The following is a 21,458-nucleotide window of genomic DNA, read 5'->3' as shown; positions in this document are numbered from 1 at the left end:
TATATATATATATAGTGAAAATGTTTTATGTATATTGCAAGTAAAACCTATGTGAGTATGTTTTTGCTGATTATAAAAATTTAAAAGTTTTAATTGCCTATGGGAAACCACTGAATAATTGTATATAGTCAACTGTCAACTGATAATGCCTTGGAGAACAGAAGTACAAAACTAAATAGTTTCCCATATATGATGTGGGGACTGATTTTTAAATTATTCTGAAACAAATATAACTCTGATTTTATCCAAATAGGTTAATAATCAGGTTCAAGTGCCTGAACAAATGGTTGCCAAGCTGAAATAATACAGATAATTAAAGCTAGTTAGCAAACTGAAAAATTGCAAAAGGAGGATTCATTTAAACAAAGACTAAATAGCATTAATGTGATTCGTTAACATCACTCCAATAAAGCGTAAGTTAGTTTCTTACCTTAGATTTAAAAGGCATGATGAAAGAAGGCACCAATAAAATAAGGCATTTTAAGCCCATGAAAAAGAATTTCAGAATGAAGTCTGTAATTCCAACAATCCAAAGTACTTCCCAGAAGCTCAAATGGTCCAAAGTAGGATTTAAAAAAATTAAGCTACCAAAAGAAAAACATCAGAATTTACCAGAGCCACATACAAAGGTAAAGTATTAATAAAGGGTTTTAATTTGCTACAAATATTTTGATATGTAAAAAAATATGAATTTGGCAGGATGTCAGAGTTCACAATAATGGAATGGAGGATCATTTTGCTTATTTCAGAGAGACTTTTAGAATGTTTGGATTTTAGATCTTCCCTTCATAGAATAAGGAAAAAGTCTTCAGTTTGTCATAGTTGACACCTTTCTAGCCTGTAAACGAGAGTTATCAATACCAAACTTCTGCCATGTTTATCTTAACCAATTCCAATTAAGATTCCATCTCTTCCTTTCAGTGAGTTGCTTGTCAAGATCATCGACTCCCTCTGTATGGCTAAATTTCAAGGTCACTTCTCTTTTTCCGTCTTCCCTCCCTGAATAATTTTCTTTCTAGACTTTTTTTTTTTTTTTTTTTTTTTTTGAGACGGAGTCTTGCTCTGTCGCCCAGGCTGGAGTGCAGTGGCCAGATCTCAGCTCACTGCAAGCTCCGCCTCCCGGGTTTACACCATTCTCCTATCTCAGCCTCCGGAGTAGCTGGGACTACAGGCGCCCGCCACCTCGCCCGGCTAGTTTTTTGTATTTTTTAGTAGAGACAGGGTTTCACCATGTTAGCCAGGATGGTCTCGATCTCCTGACCTCGTGATCCGCCCGTCTCAGCCTCCCAAAAGTGCTGGGATTACAGGCTTGAGCCACCGCGCCCGGCCTCTTTCTAGACTATTTCTCATATTTCACTGATGGTTTCTTCTTAGTCTCCTTTGCTGTTTCTCTTCTAATTGTGGTCATGTCCAGTACTGGGCTCTCTGTCTACACTCTCTCTTTCCTGGGTTAGTTTTGTCCAGTCCTGTGGTTTTTAAATATCAACCATATGCTCCTGATACCAAAATTTATAGCCTTAACCTCTACCCTGAGTTCATGACATATATTTGGTACCACTTTATCAATTCTACGTAGCCTCTCAAACTTAACATGTTCAAAACAAAATTACTGATTTTTCTCCTCAAAATCAGTTCCTTCCTCAACCCAATGAAATGACACCACTATCCAGCCAGCTGCTTAGACTAAAAACCCAGAGGTCATTCTTGCTTCTCTCCACCCACCTACCCAATCCAGTCCATCTGAGGGATACTGGCTCCACCTCCAAACTATATCCCAGATTTGCCCATCTCTCCAACTCCAGTGAAACAAGGTCTTCTAATACTCTAGTAAAAGCTGAAAATTCAGAATACTGCCATTTGACACGGAAACTTATCAGCTACTGTCATTTAGTAAGTGTTCTTACTTTCAGAAACAAAGACCAACAATAACAACCTAATGGTACTTTAAAAATATGGAATATATGGCGTGAGTGCGGTGGCTCACGCCATATATTCCCAGCACTTTGGGAGGCTGTAATCCCAGCACTTTGGGAGGCTGAGGCGGGCGGATCACAAGGTCAGGAGATCGAGACCATCCTGGCCAACATGGTGAAACCCCGTTTCTACTAAAAATACAAAAAATTAGCCGGGCGTGGTGGCAGACGCCTGTAGTTCCAGCTACTCAGGAGGCTGAGGCAGGAGAATGGCGTGAAGCCGGGAGTCGGAGCTTGCAGTGAGGCGAGATCACACCACTGCACTCCAGCCTGGGCGACAGAGCGAGACTCCCGTCTCGAAAAAAAAAAATATGGAATATATAAACAAAAACTCAGGTATCAAAAAATTAAATATTTATTGAGCATCTGCTATGTGACAAGGCACTGGGGATACAAAATCTGAATAAGTTACTTAAAGCTCTCACTTATGAGGTCGGGCGCAGTGGCTCACACCTGTAATCCCAGCACTTTGGGAGGTTGAAGCGGGCGGTTCACGAGGTCAGGAGTTCAAGACCAGTCTGACCAACGTGGTGAAACTCCATCTCTACTAAAAATACAACAATTTGCCAGGCGTGGTGCCAGCTACTCAGGAGGCTTAGACGGGAGAATTGCTTGAACCTGAGAGGCAGAGGTTGCAGTGAGCCAAGATCAAGACACTGCACTCCAGGCTGGGTGACAGAGTGAGACTCTGCCTCAAAAAAGCTCTCGCTTGTGAAAGGAGAGTTAAAAACCGAATGGAACTGAATACAATAAGTACTATGTGAAGTAAGATACAAAGTGCTATGACATATATGATTACATTAAAAATGTAATTGTGTATTTGGACCTCTAATTACCTGTAATAAAGTGACTGAGAATGAAAGGTGTAATATAAAAGAACAGAAGATCCTGCTAAGAATACCAGTAACCAAGCACACTGAATCTTTGAGGACCTTTCCTGAAAGATAAACAATTTTATAATGTTACTTTGATTTTGCCAGAATTTTAAATATCATTAAACTGTTTTACTTTAATGACTATTAACTTAGAATATTTTTCTAAATTAATCTTAATATAGAATATCTATTAAACTGTACATAATCATCACAGTTACTGTTTTATACAACTTTAGTGACCAAACACAACTCATATATTAAACAAATGTTTAAAATACAAGTTTCTTCACTGTATGAAAAACATTACCTATGTTTCAAAGAAGCCAAGTCTTCTCTCAAAAAAAAAAAAAGGAAAATTAAATTAAATTAAAAAAAAAAAAGAAGCCAGGTCTTCCACAAGCTGACATAAAGGACCCACTCAGGACGAGGGCAGTGGCTCACACCAGTAATCCCAGCACTTTGGGAGGCCGAAGTCAGCGGATTGTTTGAAGTTAGGAGTTTGTGACCAGCCTGCCCAACACAGTGAAACCCGTCTCTACTAAAAAAAAATACAAAAGTTAGCCAGGCACCGTGGCACGTGCCTGTAATCCCAACTACTCAGGAGGCTAAGACATGAGAATCGCTTGAACCCAGGAGGTAGAGATTGCAGTGAGCCAAGATCACGCCACTGCACTCCAGCCTGGGCGACAGAGTGAAACTCCGTCTCAGAAAAAAAATGGACCCACCCACAAAAGAAAATTTCAAAATGCATTTTAACCTTGATTCACTTGTCAAGGTTTTATATTTTAAAAATTTCCAGATTATAAGAATTTAATAAATTGAGTTTTAATCTCACTTCTTTTTTTATATGGGGTCTCGACACATTGCCCAAAACTCCTAAGCACAAGCATTCTTCCCAACTCAGCCTTCCAAGTAGTTGTAATCTCCCTTTATTTATTTTTTTTTTTGAGACAGGGTCTCACTCTTTCACCCAGACTGGAGTACAGTGGCATGATCACAACTCACTGCAGCCCCAACCACCTGGGCTCAGGCAATCCTCCCACCTCAGCCTCCCAGATAGTAGAGATTACAAGCACGTGCCACCATGCCCAGCTAATTTTTTGTAGAATTGGGGTTTTTTGGCCATGTTGCCCAGGCTAGTCTTCAATTCTTGGGCTTAAGCAATCTGCCCATCTCAGCCTCCCAAAGTGCTGCGATTACAGACATGAGCCTCTGTGCCTTGCCTGTAATCTCACTTTTAAAGTCAAGTTTAATGAAGTTTACTAATTTCAGATCATTAAGATTTCTCTAGTTTGATAGGTTTAACTATAAATTTCCAGGTTAGAATGCATACTTTACACAGGCATAGCCATTTAAAGTTGCTTAAAGGTGAAATTTTAGAAACTCATCCTATTTTTCCCAATGATTTATATGACTAGGGCTCGTGTAACTTACGTTACGGAAAAATTCCTTGGGTTTAATTTTCTTTTTTTTTTTTTTTGAGATGGAGTCTTACTGTGTCGCCAGGCTGCAGTGGCACAATCTTGGCTCACTGCAACCTCTGCCTCTTGGATTCAAGCAATTCTTCTGCCTCAGCCTCCCAAGTAGGTGGGACTACAGGCAAGCGCCACCACGCCCAGCTAATTTTTGTGTTTTTAGTAGAGATGGGGTTTCACCACATTGGCCAGGCCGTTCTCAAACTTCTGACCTCAGGTGATCTGCCCGCCTGGGCCTCCCAAAATGTTGGGATTACAGGCGTGAGCCCCTGCGCCCAGCCGTCTTTTTTTCTTTTTTTGAGACGGAGTCTTGCTGTGTAGCCCAGGCTGAAGTGTAGTGTTGTGATCTCAGCTCACTGCAACCTCCACCTCCCGGGTTCAAGTGATTCTCCTGCCTCAGTCTCCCGAGTAGCTGGGAATACAGGCACATGCCACCACGCCTGGCTAATTTTTTGTATTTTTAGTAGAGACAGGGTTTCAACGTGTTAGCCAGGATGGTCTTGATCTCCTGACCTTGTGATCTGCCCACCTCAGCCTCCCAAAGTGCTGGGATTACAGGTGTGAGCCACCATGCCCAGCCACTAAAAGTTTTTAATGATGATATTACTTAGTATGATCAAAGTAACTCATACAACATGAAAGGACTTACCAAATCAGATCAAATCGTGTGTTCTAGCTCTTAATCCTTTTACTACTTTTCTTTAACAGTAACCAATTTTTTTTTTCTTACAAAGAAGGTAAGGTGAAGGAATTCAGCTTTAGGAGAGATAATTTATTCCAGGATTTAGATAACAAATTTAATATATCATGGATGTTACAATATATCCCATTACTTCCTATTTCTTTCAAAAGTTATTTCCTATTTCTCTCAAAATTATTTCTCTAAAATCTATGGAGAGAAACAGTTAATAATTTTTTAGTTGCTTGTTATACTTACTCTTAGAAAAACCTGATTTACAATGCTTTTGTTTGCATACATAAAAGTTGTTAGCAGCCCAATTCCAAGAGAAATTCCTGTTAGAAAATAAGTTCCAGTTAATTGAAAGAAAAAAAAATCAAAGAGGATTATATAAGCTAACAATAACATAAATTAAAAACACACAATAATAAAAGCTAACAGAAAATAAGTAACTGAATGCATTAAGTAGATTACCAATAATGAAAGAAAATTAACTGAATTTAGGAATGAAAACAAGTCAATGTTTTATTATGCCCTACCTGTTATATGCTGCATAACAAGTTTGACACTCAGAATCAAAATATATGGAAGACTTTTTTGCAACCACTTGAAGAGATAGCGGAATTCTGAGAAGGAGCTACTACCATGATCTCCAGATTCTGCGGCAGTATCATCAGGCAGCCTTGCTTCACTGTGGGAGTGACCCCGTAAGCGACTGTGTACGCATCCATGGGCACAGCTATGGACACCTGACCTTGTATTTCTGGAGCTTGTATTTTCTGCACATTCTTTAGGTATGGAGTTTATCTGGATATGAACATCTCCAGAATGAAGACAAGACCCTTCTCCTGTCAGTCTTGTGTGGACACACTGAGGGGCTGAGGCATCCTCACTGCTTCCAGTTCCTGGAGGACTGTGCAGTTGGCTACGATTGGCTTGCATGGCCCTTAAATACTTTTTCTCTGACCCAGATGTCTTTGCTTCAGGGCTCTGTCTCCTAAAAAATCAAATAGAAAATATTCTAAGTAAACAGGCAGTTAAATACCGTCAGTATATTCCTCACTGGGTATCCTTTATTCACTAAAGGAGTAGCAAATAATCACAGCAGATGAATTTTCAGGTTATTTATCACTGGAGTCCTCCTTTCTCCCTTAACGCCAAGGCTCTGCTGCCCTACACAAATGATCTTTTAGGGAACATATGCTACCAAAAAAAAGTTGAGCTGCAAATGCTTCCAGTTCCCTAATGGCAGAAGGCATCCGCAAAACAGTCATGAAGTATGGGTGCCCAGCAGATGTTAATAAGCACCAGTCCTCACTGGATACTCTGGTACATTTACTTTGCCCAACTGGAGCAGTTTCATCTCTGATGTAGATTCTACATCAAAGAAGTTTCATAAGGAAGAATGAGTCAGTATTTTTTAATGGTTGGAAATGTTGGGAAGAAAAACGACATTAAATCTTAATGCCTCACTATCATCATAGGTAACTAATAATAAACACTGCACTTAGGTGACCTACAAATTATATTTTCTGCTCAAGCAGCTTTCCCAAAGCTCATAAAGTTTCCAATAATTAATAGTGCCGCCAAGAATATTACCTCCCCGCGCAAAAGAATGTTACCTAAATACATTTAAAGCATAGATACTGTGGGGAGTCACCATGTAATTGCTAGGTAACTCTTTGGTCTGAATAAGCACAGTTACACAGTCGACCCAATAAAATGCCACCGTCGGTGGTGTATTACGGAGGGAGGGGTGTGAGGAAAGAGGACCCTAGCAGAGAAAGATCTCTCTAATAAATGATCCAGTGTGGACCTCCTGGAACCAGAAGAACAGAGTGGGCATCCCAGCTGACGATACGCAGAGCCTATCCCACGCCGCCGTGCTTTTCCCGTTTGTCTAGGAGGAGGCTAGAGTTCACTTCAGGGAATGTTCTGTGTCATTCTATTTCACTCCCAGGACTGAACAGTGGTGCAGTCACCGTGTCTGGCGGCTTGGGTTTCAGTGCTTTTCATTAAAGGCTTTCACCGAGGCCCCGACGCCACGGGTGTTACTTCGTCAAAACTCTGAAGAGCGACGTTGGACAGCAGGGTTTCAGTGTCTTTTCTATAAATAACATAGAACCCTCCCACTTTCCTTCATGCACAGACAAGAAAGAGGAGAAAAAAGGGAAGAAAAGTCAACACAACTCTTCCGGAATCTCCGAGGGCAGAGTTCTCCACCCACGTCCGAGCCTCGAATGCCTATTCTCCCCAGAGCCCCCTGCGCCGCGGCCGCTCGCCGCCTCCTCCTCTGCCCGCTTCCCCCAGGCCTGACCTCTCATGACCAGAAGCTGACGGAGGTGTCGGGAGCGACAGCAAGAACAGCGGCATACGCCGCCTCCAGCCCTTCAGTCGGAGCCATCAACCGCAAACCCCGCAAGCTCTTCTCTCAGCCCAGCAGCGTCGGCGGCGGCGCGCGCGCTCCCCGGACGTTCTCACGCGCGCGCACCCTGCCCCTGCTCCGCCTCCTAGCCCCGCCCCCGCGCCGCGCCGAGAGGAGAGCTCGCGGCCGCAGGGGTCCGCAACCAGCAGGTTGCGCAGGAGAAAGGCCTGCAGGTCTAGCGCTAAACAATAAGTGGTTGTTACGAGTTATGTATTTATGTGGCATTCACTGCACTCCTCCGAGATCCTGGGCGTTTTGAGGTTAAAAATGTTCAGGCTTCGAGAACCAACCCCTGGAGGAGTGTTAGGGTTTCCGGGCTCGGGTGTCCGCGAGCTTGACGCTTGACCCAGTTGTGTCTGTCTGGGCGGTGACGTTTGGTCTGAGCTGAGCTTTCCTCACAATCGTGAAGTTGGTCAGTGAGGATCAGGCCTCGCCAGACAGATGAGAAGCTAGAGGTGCAGAGAGTCTGCGTGGGGTGGAAGTAGAAGTTAGAGTTGAAAAACCTGTCTTGTGTGGGGTATAGAGGACCCTACTGCCCTCAAAATAATTAGGTTATTTTAAAACTGTTCTAAAATTAAAAGGTTGTTAAGAAAACGAAGTTTAGGTAGGGCGCAGTGGCTCACACCTGTAATCCCGAGGCGGGCGGATCACTTGAGCTCAGGAGGTGGAGAACAGCCTGGCCAACATGGTGAAACCCGTCTCTACTAAAACTACGAAAATTAGCCGGGGGCGGTGGCTCACACCTGTAATCCCTGCTACTCGGAAGGCTGAGGCATTGAACCCGGGAGGTGGAAGTTGTAGTGAGCCAAGATCGTGCCACTGCACTCCAGCCTGGGCAACGGAGTGAGACTCGGTCTCAAAAAATAACATAAATAAATAAATAAATTCTGTTAATCTGAAACTGTTCTAAAATTAAAAGATCATTAAGAAAACGAAGTTTAGGCTGGGCATGGTGGCTCACACCTGTAATCCCAGCACTTTGGGAGGCCAAGGCAGGTGGATCACAAGGTCAAGAGATCGAGACCGTCCTGGCCAATATGGTGAAACCCTGTCTCTACTAAAAATACAAAAATTAGCTGGGCGTGGTGGCTGGGGCCTGTAATTGCAGCTACTCAGGAGGCTGAGTCAGGAGAATCACTTGAACGTGGGAGGCGGAGGTTGCAGTGAGCCAGAATTATCCAGCCTGTCAACAGAGCGAGACTCCGTCTCAAAAAAGAAAAAAAAAGAAAAGCAAAGTTGAGGCCTGGCGTGGTGGCTCACACCTGTAATCCCAGCGCTCTGGGAGGCCGAGGCGGGAGGATCACTTGAGGCCAGGAGTTTGAGATCAGCCTGGCCAACATGGCGAAACCCTGTCTCTACTAAAATGCAAAATGCAAAATCAGCCGGGCTTGGTAGCGGTCACCTGTAATCCCAGCTACTCGGGAGGCTGAGGCAGGAGAATCCCTTGAACCGGGAAGGCGGAGGTTGCAGTGAGCTGAAATCCTGCCACTGCACTCCAGCCTAGGTGACAGAGGCGACCCACGTCTCAAAAAAACAAAAAACAAAAAAAAACATTGGCTTTCTTTTTTTGTTGGGGATGGGGATGGGTGGCGGTGGTGGAAGGCATACTTAAGTCTCTCTGTGCTTACTAATTTAAATCTTTCTGACAGGATTTCTGGGTCAGTAAGGGTGAGAGCCAGGCTCCAAACTATAGTGAATTTTCCGAGGAGATTTGTGTAAGTATTCTAACGTTTCAACTATGTCGTGGATATTTTTAAACTTCAAAATGTGTGAAAATTTAGGAAACAGGAAAAAAAAAAAAAGAATATCATGTAATTCAGCCACAGCCCCAATGGAGCACCAGTATGTATTAGTACACTGATAATTTTGGTACGTTTGGTACATTTGTAAATTTAGAATACCAAATGTAGTGTTTAAATTCTCATCTTGGCCAGACACTGTGGTTCATTCCTACAATCCTAGCACTTTGGGAGGCTGAGGTTGAGAAGATCACTTGAGCCCAGGAGGTGGAGAGCAGCCTGGGCGACATAGAGAGACCCTGTCTCTAGAAAAAGGAATGTTAAAATTAGCTGGGCAAGGTGACAAGGGCCTGTAGTCCCAGCTACTCAGGAGGCTGAGGTGGGAGGATCCCTTGAGCCAGGGAGGTCAAGGCTGCAATGAGCCGTTATTGCTCCAGTCTGGGGATAGAGTGAGACCCTGTCTCAAAAAAAAAAAAAAAAAAAAAAAAAAAAATTTATCCTGTTAACATACTCATAACACTGAAGGTATATTAAAAGTTTCTTAGTGCACTTGGAGCTGCATTTCACCTAAGTAACTTGACTGAAACGTGACATATTTGAAGAAAGAAAGTACTGAATTGATAAAATTTGACCTGGTGGCAGGCGTTATCTGATAAATTTTCTTTTTTTCTTTTTAATTTAAGTTTTAGGGTACATGTGCACAACGTGCAGGTTTGTTACATATGTACACATGTACCATGTTGGTGTGCTGTACCCATTAACTCGTCATTACATTAGGTATATCTCCTAATGCTATCTCTTCCCACTTTCTTTCCACTGGCATCTGGACTGTTGGAAATAGACATTTTAATTTTAATTAACCAATTCAAAAAGCATTCGCCAATTACTTACTGAGTGTTAAGAATAATACTAGATATTGCAGAGAGAGACATAATAAAGAGTCTCAGGCCAGGCACGATGGCTCACACCTGTAATCTCAGCACTTTGGGAGGCCAGAGCGGGTAGATCACTTGAGGTCAGCAGTTCAAGACCAGCCTGGCCAACATGGTGAAACTCTGTTTCTGCTAAAAATATAAAAATTAGGGCTGAGTGCAGTGGCTCATGCCTGTAATCCCAGTACTTTGGGAGGGTGAGGCAGGCAGATCACCTGAGGTCAGGAGTTCAAGACCATCCTGGCTAACATGGCGGAACCCCATCTCTACTAAAAATACAAAAATTAGCCAGGCTTGGTGGTGCGCGCCTGTAATCCAGCTACTCAGGAGGCTGAGGCAGGAGAATTACTTGAACCCCAGAGGCGGAGTTTGCAGTGAGCCAATATTATGCCACTGCACTCCATCCTGGGTGACAGAGCAAGACTCCATCTCAAAAAAAAAAAAAAAAAAAAAAAATTTCCATCTCATGGTGATGGAAATGGTTAGACCTGAAAACAAATAATTACTGTATTTTGGAGAAAACACTATAATTGAAGGTTCTGTGTGATGCAATGGAAGCAAAAGGTAGAAGCATTTAACTTTGTCAGGCAAGAAATCTTTCGTTAAATTTGTGATATTTAAGATGAAATCTTTTTTTTTTCTTTTGAGGCAGAGTTTTGCTTTGTTGCCCAGGCTGGAGTACAGTGGCGCAATCTTGGCTCACTGCAACCTCTGCCTCCTGGGTTTAAGTGATTCTAGTGCCTCAGCCTCCTGGATGAAATCTTAAGAATAAGTTGATACCTACCAGGACACAAGCAGTAGTAAGGCATTGCAGATAGAAACATTATATGGAAAATGGTGGTATTGAAATACCATGGTCCTTTAAGGACTGTTTCTCATATTTGGAAGAGTAGGGTGCATAGAGTAGTAAGAGGTAAGTCAGGTAAGTAGGAGCTAGAAAATGACCTTGTGGGCCTCACTTAGTAGTTTATTCTAATGGCCAAAGGGAAGCTACTGAGTTTTAAGCAACAGAATTGTGTGACTGGATTTGTTTTTCAGAAAATTCATATGCTAATAGTAGCAATGCAAGCTCCATTAGGAGACTATTGTAAGTCAGGTACAAGATGAGGTCTTTAACTTGTCAGTGAAGTGGGATTCAAGAGGAAGAATGAGATTGGAGAGGTTATGAAATAGAATCAGTAGGGTTAAGTGTCCTAGATTGTTGCAGTTAAGCTCCGTCGCCCCCTCCACTACCCACACCAATTTTTCACACCTACCTATGTCCATAACCTTGGGTAGCCTCCTCCCAGACTGATTTAAGTGATTTCCTTTGACCCTTGGGACAATAGCAATTGTAATGTTAGTAGAGACTTGAAAAATTCTTCCACATTGGGATTCACACTCTTACTGCTGGCAAGCCTTTGCCACAATTTGATTAAATCAAGGCTAGCCTCCTAGAAGATAAGACCACTTTGAGAGTGTCCCTAGCTCTCCCAGCCTTCCCAGTTGTCTCAGCATTCTCAGTTGAAGCCCCAAACATATGTGTGAGGCCATACTAGAATGAGCCAGTCTACACATAGAATTATAGGAAATATAGATTCTCTTCTTTTTTTTTCTTTCTTTCTTTTTTTTTTTTTGAGATGGAGTCTTGCTCTGTCACCCAGGCTGGAATGCAGTGGCATGATCTCAGCTCGCTGCAACCTCTGTCTCCTGGGTTCAAGCTATTCTGCTGTCTCAGCCTCCCGAGTAGTTGGGACTACAGGCATCTGCCACCATGCCCAGCTAATTTTTGTATTTTTAGTAGAGACAGGGTTTCACCATATTGGCCAAGCTTTTCTCAAACTCCTGACCTTGTGATCTGCCCGCCTCAGCCTCCCAAAGTGCTGGGATTACGGACATGAGCCACCATCTCTGGCCTATAGATTATTTTCTTTTAAGCCTCTAGGTTTGGGGCAGTTGGTTTCATAACAAGATTAACTGATAGCCTAACTAACCAAGTATATGGGGCAGGTAAGAGGAATAGTCTAAGACAAATCTTCATTTTTTAGCGTGGATAGATGGATAAATCAATATTGGGAAGTTATATTAGAATAAGTAAATTGGTGGCATTACCGGATGAATAGGGAATTTTTCTGAAAGACCAAGTTTGGACAGATATCAATAAATTTGGCTTGCAAATACTGAGTCTTAGGAGTTCCTGGGAAACATACAGGTGAAGATATCCAGTTGGCAATTTGATGTAAGGATCTGGAGATAGAAAATTTGAGTAAAAGCTGTGACTTTGAATAACATTGCCCATTTCTCATTTATGCATTTTCAGAGCCTTTTTTTTGTAGATTCTTTGTAGACAGTGTTGTCTACAAATAGAAACAGCTTCTTCCTTTCTGATGCCTATGCCTTTTATTTCTTGCTTTATTGTGTTAACTGTAACTGCCAATGTGATGTTATTAATCAATTAAATAGAAATGGTGACAGTAGACATCTGTGCCATGCTCCTGATTTTAAGGGGAATACATTCGGCCTTTTACCATTAAGGATGTCAGCTGTAAGTTTTGCTCATTTCTTTGTTTCCTTTTTTTTTTTTGAGACAGAGTCTTACTCTGTCGCCCAGGCTGGAGTGCAGTGGTGCCGTCTCAGCTCACTGCAACCCTCACCCCCAGGGTTCTAGCAATTCTCCTGGCTCAGCCTCCTGAGTAGCTGGGATTACAGGCGCCCACCACCATGCCTGGCTAATTTTTTTGTATTTTTAGTGGAGACGGGATTTCTCCATGTTGGCCAGGTGATCTCGAACTCCTAACCTCAGGTGATCCACCCGCCTTGGCCTCCCAAAGTGCTAGAATTACAGGCGTGAGCTACCGCGCCCAGCCTGTTTGTTTCTTTTTTTTGAGAGGGAGTCTCGCTCTGTCGCCCAGGCTAGAGTGCATTGGTATGATCTCGGCTCACTGCAATTTCCACCTCCCAGTTTCACGTGATTCTCCTGCCTCAGCCTCCCCAGTAGCTGGGATTACAGGAGCGTACCACCATGCCCGGCTAATTTTTGTATTTTTAGTAGAGACAGGGTTTCAACATGTTGACCAGGCTGGTCTCGAACTCCTCACCTCAGGTGATCCACCCACCTTGGCCTCCCAGAGTGCTGGGATTACAGGCATGAGCCACCATGCCTGGCCTGGACAATTTCTCTTGATCCATCTTCACTAACTCTTTCCTCTATTGGTAATCTTTATCCTATTATTGATATCATCTAGTGAAATTTTTTATTGCAGATATATTTTTCAGTTGTAAATTTTCTGTTTGGTTCCTTTTCATAGTTTTTTCTTCTGTTGAGAACTTCTATCTCAACATTTACTTCAAGCATGTTCACTTTTATCTTATAGAGCATGATGAGATGATAATAGCTGTCTTAAAGTCGTTGATAATTCAATCATCTTGGCATTGGTATCTGTTGATTATCTTTTTCGCTTGAGAATGGTCACTTTTTCATGACTCTTTGTATGTTGAATAATACCAGTTTGTATGCTGAACAGTTTGAATATTCCTTTGTGACTCTCTGGGTCCTATTAAAGTCCTCCAGAGAACGCTGATTTTAGTTGTTTTCAGCATTCAGTCATCCTGGTTGGATTAAGACTTCAAGGTCTGTCTTGCCTTTTTTTCTCCCTGTGGATGCCAATGTCAAGACAGTTTTCAAAGCCTGTCCTGTGCTGCTTTAGATCATCCTACATCTATCTGTGCCCTTTGGGGGATAGCCTTGGTCTTGTGCCTTATGTTGTTGTTCAGTTTTTGAGGCTTTTGCTGTGCTGCTTTGGGGTATTCTGTGTATATGCACCTCAGGAATGAGCCCTGGACAGATGCTTATTCGTGCACGGAAGCAGGAGAACCCTTCTCTAGGTCTCCTCTCTGGGATTCTTCTCAACTTCCTGCCTGCCCTAGAGCCAGAATGATGGGGCTTCTCAGGGAGAGTTAGTTGCCCATGCCACTGCCACAGCAAGAGAGAGAGGGAAAAAATGGACATTTCTCCCTTACAGCTCTGACACCCAGGGACTCACTTTCTGAGTTCCTTGATCTACACAGACAGGGCTTCTCTGGGAGTTTTAGCTGTTCACACTGCACTGCCACAGCTCACTGCGTGCCTGTCCTCAGATCACACACACACATACACACACACATGGAAACTCACTCCCATGTGGGTCCCTTTCTCCAAGTTTGACTCTGCATTTGTTTACTTTTCAGAGTGCACAGGTAGTTGCTTTTTGTATTTATTCCGGAGTGTTTAGTTATAACCAGCAATAGAAATAAGCTATAGTGGGCTACTCCATCTCGACTGGCACTGGAGTCTTAAAATGTTAATACTTCTTTTTTTTTTTTTTCTTTTTTTTGGGACAGGTCTCATTCTTTTCCCCAGGCTGCAATGCAGTGGCACTGTCACTGCAGCCTCAATCTCCCAGGCTCAAGTGATCCTCTAGCTTCAGCCTCCTGAGTAACTGAGACTACAGGTGCATACTACTGCATCCACTAATTTATTTTTATTTTTGGTTTTTTTTTTTTTTTGAGACGGAGTTTTGCTCTTGTTGCCCAGGTTAGAGTGCAATGCTGCGATCTTGGCTCACTGCAACATCCGCCTCCTGGGTTCAAACGATTCTCCTGCCTCAGCCTCCTGAGTAGCTGGGATTACAGGCCCCTGCCACCATGCGTGGCTAATTTTTTGTATTTTTAGTATAGACGGGGTTTCACCGTGTTGGCCAGGCTGGTCTAGAACTCCTGACCTCAAGTGATCCACCAGCCTCGGCCTCCCAGAGTGCTGGGATTACAGGTGTGAGCCACTGTGCCTGGCCCACTAATTTATTTTTTATAGAGACGGGATCTTGCTTTGTTGCCCAGGCTGCTCTTGAACTCCTGGCCTCAAGCTATCCCCTCATCTTGGCCCCCCAAAATGTTAGGATTACAAGTGTGAGCCACCATATTCAGCTTATTTCTTAAATGAGTCATTAAATGTATGTCTCTTTCACTATACTGAATGTCAGCAGGAACAATTCTGATTTTGTTTATTTTATTTTGTTGCATTGTATTGTATTGTATTGTATTGTATTGTATTGTATTGTATTGTATTGTATTGTATTGTATTGTATTATGGTGTCTCACTCTGTAGCCTCGGCAGGAGTGCAGTGGCGTGTTCTCGGCTCACTGCAATCTCCATCTCCTTGGTTCAAGTGATTCTCCTGCCTCAGCCTCTCAAGTAGCTGGGATTACAGATGTGTGCCACCAAGCCTAGCTAATTTTTTTATTTTTTGTAGAGACGAGGTTTCTCCATGTTGGCCAGGCTGGTCTCAAACTCCTGGCCTCAAGTGATCTGCCCTCCTCGGCCTCCCAAAGTACTGGGATTACAGGCATGAGCCATTGCACCTGGCCTATTTTATTTTACTTTTTAAACTTATTTATTTTATTTTATTTATTTATTTTTTTTTGAGACAGAGTCTTGCTGTGTCGCCCAGGCTGGAGTGCAATGGTGCGAGCTCAGCTCACTGCAACCTCCGCCTCCCAGTTTCAAGCAATTCTGCTGCCCCAGCCTCCCTAGTAGCTGGGATTACAGGCACCTACCATCACGTCCTGCAAATTTTTGTGTTTTTGTAGAGACGTGGTTCCACCATGTTGGCCAGGCTGGTCTTGAACTCCCGACCTCAGGTGATCCTCCTGCCTCGCCCTCCCAAAGTGCTGGGATTACAGGCGTGAGCCACCGAGCCCAGCTTTATTTTATTTTATATTTTGAAACGGAGTCTCACTTTGTCACCCAGGCTGGAGTGCAGTGGCATGATTTTGGCTCACTGCAACCTCTGCCTCCTGGGTTCAAGCGATTTTCCTGTCTCAGCTTCCCAAGTAGCTGGAATTACAGGCATGCGCCACCACTCCTGGCTAAGTTTTATATTTTTAGTAGAGACGGGGTTTTGCTATATTGGTCAGACTGGTCTCAACTCCTAATGTCAGGTGATCTGCCAGCCTCAGTCTCCCAAAGTGCTAGGATTACAGGCATGAGCCACTGCGCCTGGCCTGGCTTTGTTTATTACTGTATCTAATGCCTAATATAGTTCTTGGCATGTACTAAGAGGCCAATAAATATTTATGGAATAAACGAATGAATGGACACTTTTCAAACCTCATCCTGCTTGACATTTTTGCAGCATTCTACACTATAGGTTGTTCCCACCTCCTGGAATCTTTCTTCCCTAAACTTTCATATTCTACTGATTTCCCCACTTCTGTAGACTTTCCTTACAGGCAAGCTGCTGTACAGGCAAGATTGCTTTCTTTACAGGCAAGATTCTTTATGAATCTTACAGCTTCAGATATTGCTGTGAAAATGGGGACACCTACATAGTCACCCACATAGGCACAAGTACAAACTTAGAGAATAATAAATGCTCAGTCACCATTTCCTCATCCGAGAAGAGAGTGGATATGTCATCCCTTAGTATCTCTAGGGAATTGGTTCCAGGACCCTGTGTGGACACCAAAATCCATGGATGCTCAGGTCCCTTATATACAATGATGCAGTATTTGCATATAATCTATGCACATCTATATGCTTTAAATCATCTTAGATTTCTTAAAATATTTAATACAATGCAATTGCTACATAAATAGTAATTATACTATTATTACTTTGGGAATAATAAGGGAAAAAAGTCTATACATGTTTAGTTCAGACACAACCATCCTTTTTTTCACCACCCAAATTTTTTTTTTTTTTTTTTTTTTGAGATGGATTCTCACTCTGTCACATAGGCTAGAGTGCAGTGGCATGGTCTTGGCTTTCTACAACCTCTGCCTCCCGGGTTCAAGTGATTCTCCTGCCTCAGCCTCCTGAGTAGCTGCGATTACAGGTGTGTGCCACCATGCCCAGCTAATTTTTGTATTTTTAGTAGAGACTGGGTTTCACTATATTGGCCAGGCTAGTCTCAAACTCCTGACCTCAAGTGATCCGCTCACCTCAGCCTCCCAAAATGAGTCACCATGCCAGGCCTGCCCCTAAATATTTTCAGTCCTTGGTTGGCTGAATCCACAGATGCAGAAACCACAGATATGGAACCCATGGATACAAAGGGCTATTTGTGGCGAGGTGCGGTGGCTTACACCTGTAATCCCAGCACTTTGGGAGGCCACGGTGGGAGGATCAGTTGAGCTCAGGAGTTTGAGAGTAGTCTGGGCAACATGGTAAAAGCCTGTCTCTACTAAAAATACAAAAATTAGCCGGGCATGGTGGTGCACACCTGTGGTCCCAGCTACACAGGAGGTTGAGGCATGAGAATCACTTGAATCCAGGACTCAGAGGTTGCAGTGAGCCAAGACTGCATCACTGCACTCCAGCCTGGGCAACAGAGTGAGACCCTGTCTCCAACAAAACAAAACACCAACAGGCTGAGCATGGGGGCTCACACCTGTAATCCCAGCACTTTGGGAGGCCAACACAGGCAAACCACTTGAGCCCAGGAGTTTGAGACCAGCCTGGCCAACATGTCGAAACCCATCTCTACTAAAAAAAAAAAAAAAAAAAAAAATTAGCCAGGTATGGTGGCAGGCACCTGTAATCCCAGTTACTCAGGAGGCTGAGGCAGGAGAATCGTTTGAACCAGGGAGGTGGAGGTTGCAGTGAGCCGAGGTCATGCCACTGCACTTCAGCTTGGGGGACAGAGCAAGACTCTGTCTCAAAAAAAACAAAAAAAAAAGCCAAAACACCAGTGGGCTATTTGTTAACTTCACAGTGGCTCTCCTGTTGCCTATTATTATTGAATCCAAAGTCTAGGTCATCTTTTTACCTACTTCTTAGCTAATCATTATATTCCTACACAAATTGTTGTTAAGATAAAATTTTCATAAGTTAAAAACTTGTCTCTTATGCAAATATAAACAGAAAATAAGTCAGGCCAGGTGCGATGACTCACATCTGTAATCCCAGCACTTTGGGAGCCCAAGGCCAAAGGATCTGTTGAGTCCAGGAGTTTGAGACCACCCTGGCCAACATGGTTAAACTCCCATCTCTACTAAAAGTACAAAAATTAGCTGGGCGTGGTGGTGCATGCCTGTAATCCCAGCTACTTGGGAAGCTGAAGCAGGAGGATCACTTGAACCGGGGAGGTGGAGGTTGCAGTGAGCTACGGCTGCACCGCTACACTTCAGCCTGGGCGACAGAGCGAGACTCCCTCTCAAAAAAAGAAAAAGAAAATCAAATTACGATGCACACGCCTACATAATCAGATAATTCCCAGAGGGTCTAAACAACATCCTGCATTCCATGAAAAAGACTCAGTCATCTCTTCTGCTCATTTCCAAATTTTGGATATTATTTTCTTAATATTATTTTAAACTTTCATTATTATTATTATTATTATTATTTTGAGACAGGCTCTCACTCAGTTCCCCAGGCTGGAGTGCAGTGGCATGATCATGGCTCACTGCAGACTCAACCTCTAGGGCTCAAGTCATCCTCCCACCTCAGCTTCCGAAGTAGCTGGCACCACAGGTGTACACCACCATGCCTGGCTAATTTTTTGATTTTTTGTAGCTCAGGGTCTCCCTGTGTTGCCCAGGCTGGTCTCAAACTCCTGGGCTCTCGTGATCCTCCTGCCTTGGCCTCTCAAAGTTCTAGGATTACAGGCGGGAGCCACAGCATGTGGCCGATTTTCTTAATATTCTTCACCCAGATAGGAAAATTTTACTTTCTCTTTTTCTTTGTATCAGTCTCTCTTTCCTCATAGAATGTTTTTTCTTCTCTTCCTGCCCAGGTGTGTCCCTTACTTTCTTTACATCCAGCCCCAGCTTGCTTCCTTTTAACACAAATTTCTGTTTCCTTCCTCTTTCACCCTTACATGAAACAGCTGATGGCTCAGGTATGCATTCCTGAAACATTTGAGGAGTAACTTGGAGTGTTAATTTTTCTTTTCTTTTATGTTTTTCTTTGAGATGGAGTCTTGCTCTGTTGCCCAGGCTGGAGTGCAGTGGCATGATCTCTGCTCACTGCAACTTCCGCCTCCCAGATCGAAGTGATTCTCCTGCCTCAGCCTCCCAAGTAGCTGGGATTACAGGCGCCTGGCAGTCTGCCTGGCTAATTTTTGTGTTTTTGGTAGACGGGGTTACATCATGTTAGCCAGCCTGGTCTTGAACTCCTGACCTCGTGAATCCACCTGTCTTGGCCTCCCAAAGTGCTGGGATTACAGGCGTGAGCCACCGCGCCCGGCCTGGAGTGTTAGTTTTTCATTTAGCGGATAATAAAATGGTATTATTTTTATTAAAAATGGCCTTTATTAGTTTGACTCTTTTCCCCCTAGTTCTCATTTGGTTTAAATGGTTTGGCATACTTGTGTTATATTCCTAGTTTCGTTCTAACTTCCATGAGAGGAGAAAATAAATTTTTTTTTTTTTTTTTTTTTTTTTGAGACAGAGTTTTCGCTTTTGTCGCCCAGGCTGGAGTGCAGTGATGCAATCCTGGCTCACTGCAACCTCTGCCTCCTGGGTTCAAGCAGTTCTCCCTGCCCCAGCCTCCCGTGTAGCTGGAATTACAGGCACCTGCCATCACACTTGGCTAATTTTTGTGTGTTTCACAGAGACCGGGTTTCACCATGTTGGCCAGGTTGGTCTCAAACTCCTGACCTCAAGTGATCTGACCACCTCTTAAAGTACTGGGATAACAGGCATGAGCCACCTTGCCCAGCCGAAAATACAATTAATCTTTTTTTTTTAAATTTATAGAAAGTTTATGCTCTAATTCAGCAATGGTATATAGCACTTATGCTACCACTGTGCTTACCCGTAGCTGTGGTAGATACAATTGATATCAGAGTCACTCTGGATCAGCCCGGACTTAACCTCATATTCCTTCTCAACACAGAATTCCAGGCATCCACTCTCAGTCAATTAAAGTTGGCACAAGATGGACATGTTTTATTAATAACTGAGTGTTTTAAATAAATACGTCAATCGGGTGTGGTAGCTGACGCCTGTAATCCCAGCATTTTGGAGGCTGAGGCAGAAGAATCACTTGAGCCCAGGAGTTCAAGACCAGCCTGGGCAACATGGCAAAACTCTGTCTCTACAAGAAATTTTGCAATTAGCCAGGCGTGGTGGCATGTGCCTGTATTCCAGCTACTTAGGAGGCTGAGGTACGAGGATCACCTGAGCCCAGGGGGTTGAGGCTGCAGTGAGCTGAGATCGCACCACTGCACTCCAGCCTGGATGACAGAGATCCTGTCTCAAGAAAAAAATAAATAAATACAAATTATAAAAAGAAAGTGGTGTTTAGTAAGATCAATCAGAAATTGTTGTATGGGCTCATTCATGTATATGTTGCTTCACATGTCCGTGTGAAGAGACCCCCAAACAGGCTTTGTGTGAGCAACGTGGCTGTTTATTTCACCTGGGTGCAGGTGGGCTGAGTCCAAAAAGAGAGTCAGCATGGAGGGTGGGATTATCATTAGTTCTTATAGGTTTTGGGATAGGCAGTGGAGTTAAGAGCAATGTTTTGGGGAAGGGGTGGATCTCACAAAGTACATTCTCAAGGGTGGGGAGAATTACAAAGAAGCTTCTTAAGGGTGGGGGAGATTACAAAATACATTGATCAGTTAGGGTGGGGTAGAAACAAATCACAATGGTGAAATGTCATCAGTTAAGCTATTTTCACTTCTGTGGATCTTCAGTTGCTTCAGGCCCTCTAGATGTATATGTGCAGGTCACTGGGGATATGATGACTTAGCTTGGGCTCAGAGGCCTGACACTGGAAAATAAAGACCCATTTTCAGTACATTGTTTTGAATATATCCACATTCGATCCTAAAGTAATGTACTTTATTTTTTAAAAATTGTCATTATTTTTTAAAAAAGACATTTATGGCTGGGTGTGGTGGCTCACACCTGTAATCCCAGCACTTTGGGAGGCCAAGGCAGGTGGATCACCAGGTCAGGAATTTGAGACCAGCCTGGCCAGTATAGTGAAACCCCGTCTCTACTAAAAATACAAAAATTGGCTGGGCATGGTGGTGTGCCCCTGTAGTCCCAGCTACTGGGTAGGCTGAGGCAGAAGAATCACTTGAATCCAGGAGGTGGAGGTTGCAGTGAGCCGAGATCGCGCCACTGCACTCCAGCCTAGGTGACAGAGCAAGATTCTATCTCAAAAAAAAAAAAAGACATTTATTTAGCATCACGATCAGACTATTACATTTAGCAATGAACAGCATGGGTGCAAAAAAATAAAAAACTACATTAAAACCCTTTGTTGGAATGCTTTACACTTTTCACAGAAGATAAACTAATAAACTGTTATACAATTAGTCACAAATACAGTCCTCGAGTTTTTTGCCCATACACATGAGTATTTTTCTTTTTTTTTTTTTTTTTTTTTT

The 21,458-nt window shown here is 43.2% G+C and overlaps 1 protein-coding gene and 1 long non-coding RNA gene across 2 annotated transcripts in view; one reads left to right on the top strand and one right to left on the bottom strand.

Annotated features, from left to right (window-relative positions):
• The window catches only part of RNFT1 (ring finger protein, transmembrane 1), a 14,023-nt gene extending 6,555 nt beyond the window's left edge, over window positions 1-7,468 (bottom strand). The window contains exons 1-5 of the mRNA XM_017877420.1: window positions 7,320-7,468; window positions 5,542-5,999; window positions 5,261-5,337; window positions 2,810-2,910; window positions 431-584 (exon numbers count right to left, since the gene is read on the bottom strand). Of these exons, the coding sequence (XP_017732909.1) occupies window positions 431-584; window positions 2,810-2,910; window positions 5,261-5,337; window positions 5,542-5,999; window positions 7,320-7,375 (846 nt within the window). The 5' untranslated portion in view covers window positions 7,376-7,468. The remainder of the gene's footprint in view (window positions 1-430; window positions 585-2,809; window positions 2,911-5,260; window positions 5,338-5,541; window positions 6,000-7,319) is intronic.
• A 313-nt stretch (window positions 7,469-7,781) lies between these two features.
• LOC108533051 (uncharacterized) overlaps window positions 7,782-21,458 on the top strand; it is an 18,787-nt gene continuing 5,110 nt past the window's right edge. The window contains exons 1-2 of the long non-coding RNA XR_001886631.1: window positions 7,782-7,978; window positions 9,077-9,142. This is a non-coding gene — a long non-coding RNA (uncharacterized LOC108533051). The remainder of the gene's footprint in view (window positions 7,979-9,076; window positions 9,143-21,458) is intronic.

The sequence above is a fragment of the Rhinopithecus bieti genome, unplaced genomic scaffold (genome assembly GCF_001698545.2).
Source record: "Rhinopithecus bieti isolate Rb0 unplaced genomic scaffold, ASM169854v2 scaffold_10657, whole genome shotgun sequence".
Classification (NCBI taxonomy): domain Eukaryota; kingdom Metazoa; phylum Chordata; class Mammalia; order Primates; family Cercopithecidae; genus Rhinopithecus; species Rhinopithecus bieti.
This window is presented reverse-complemented; position numbering and strand designations above follow the sequence as displayed.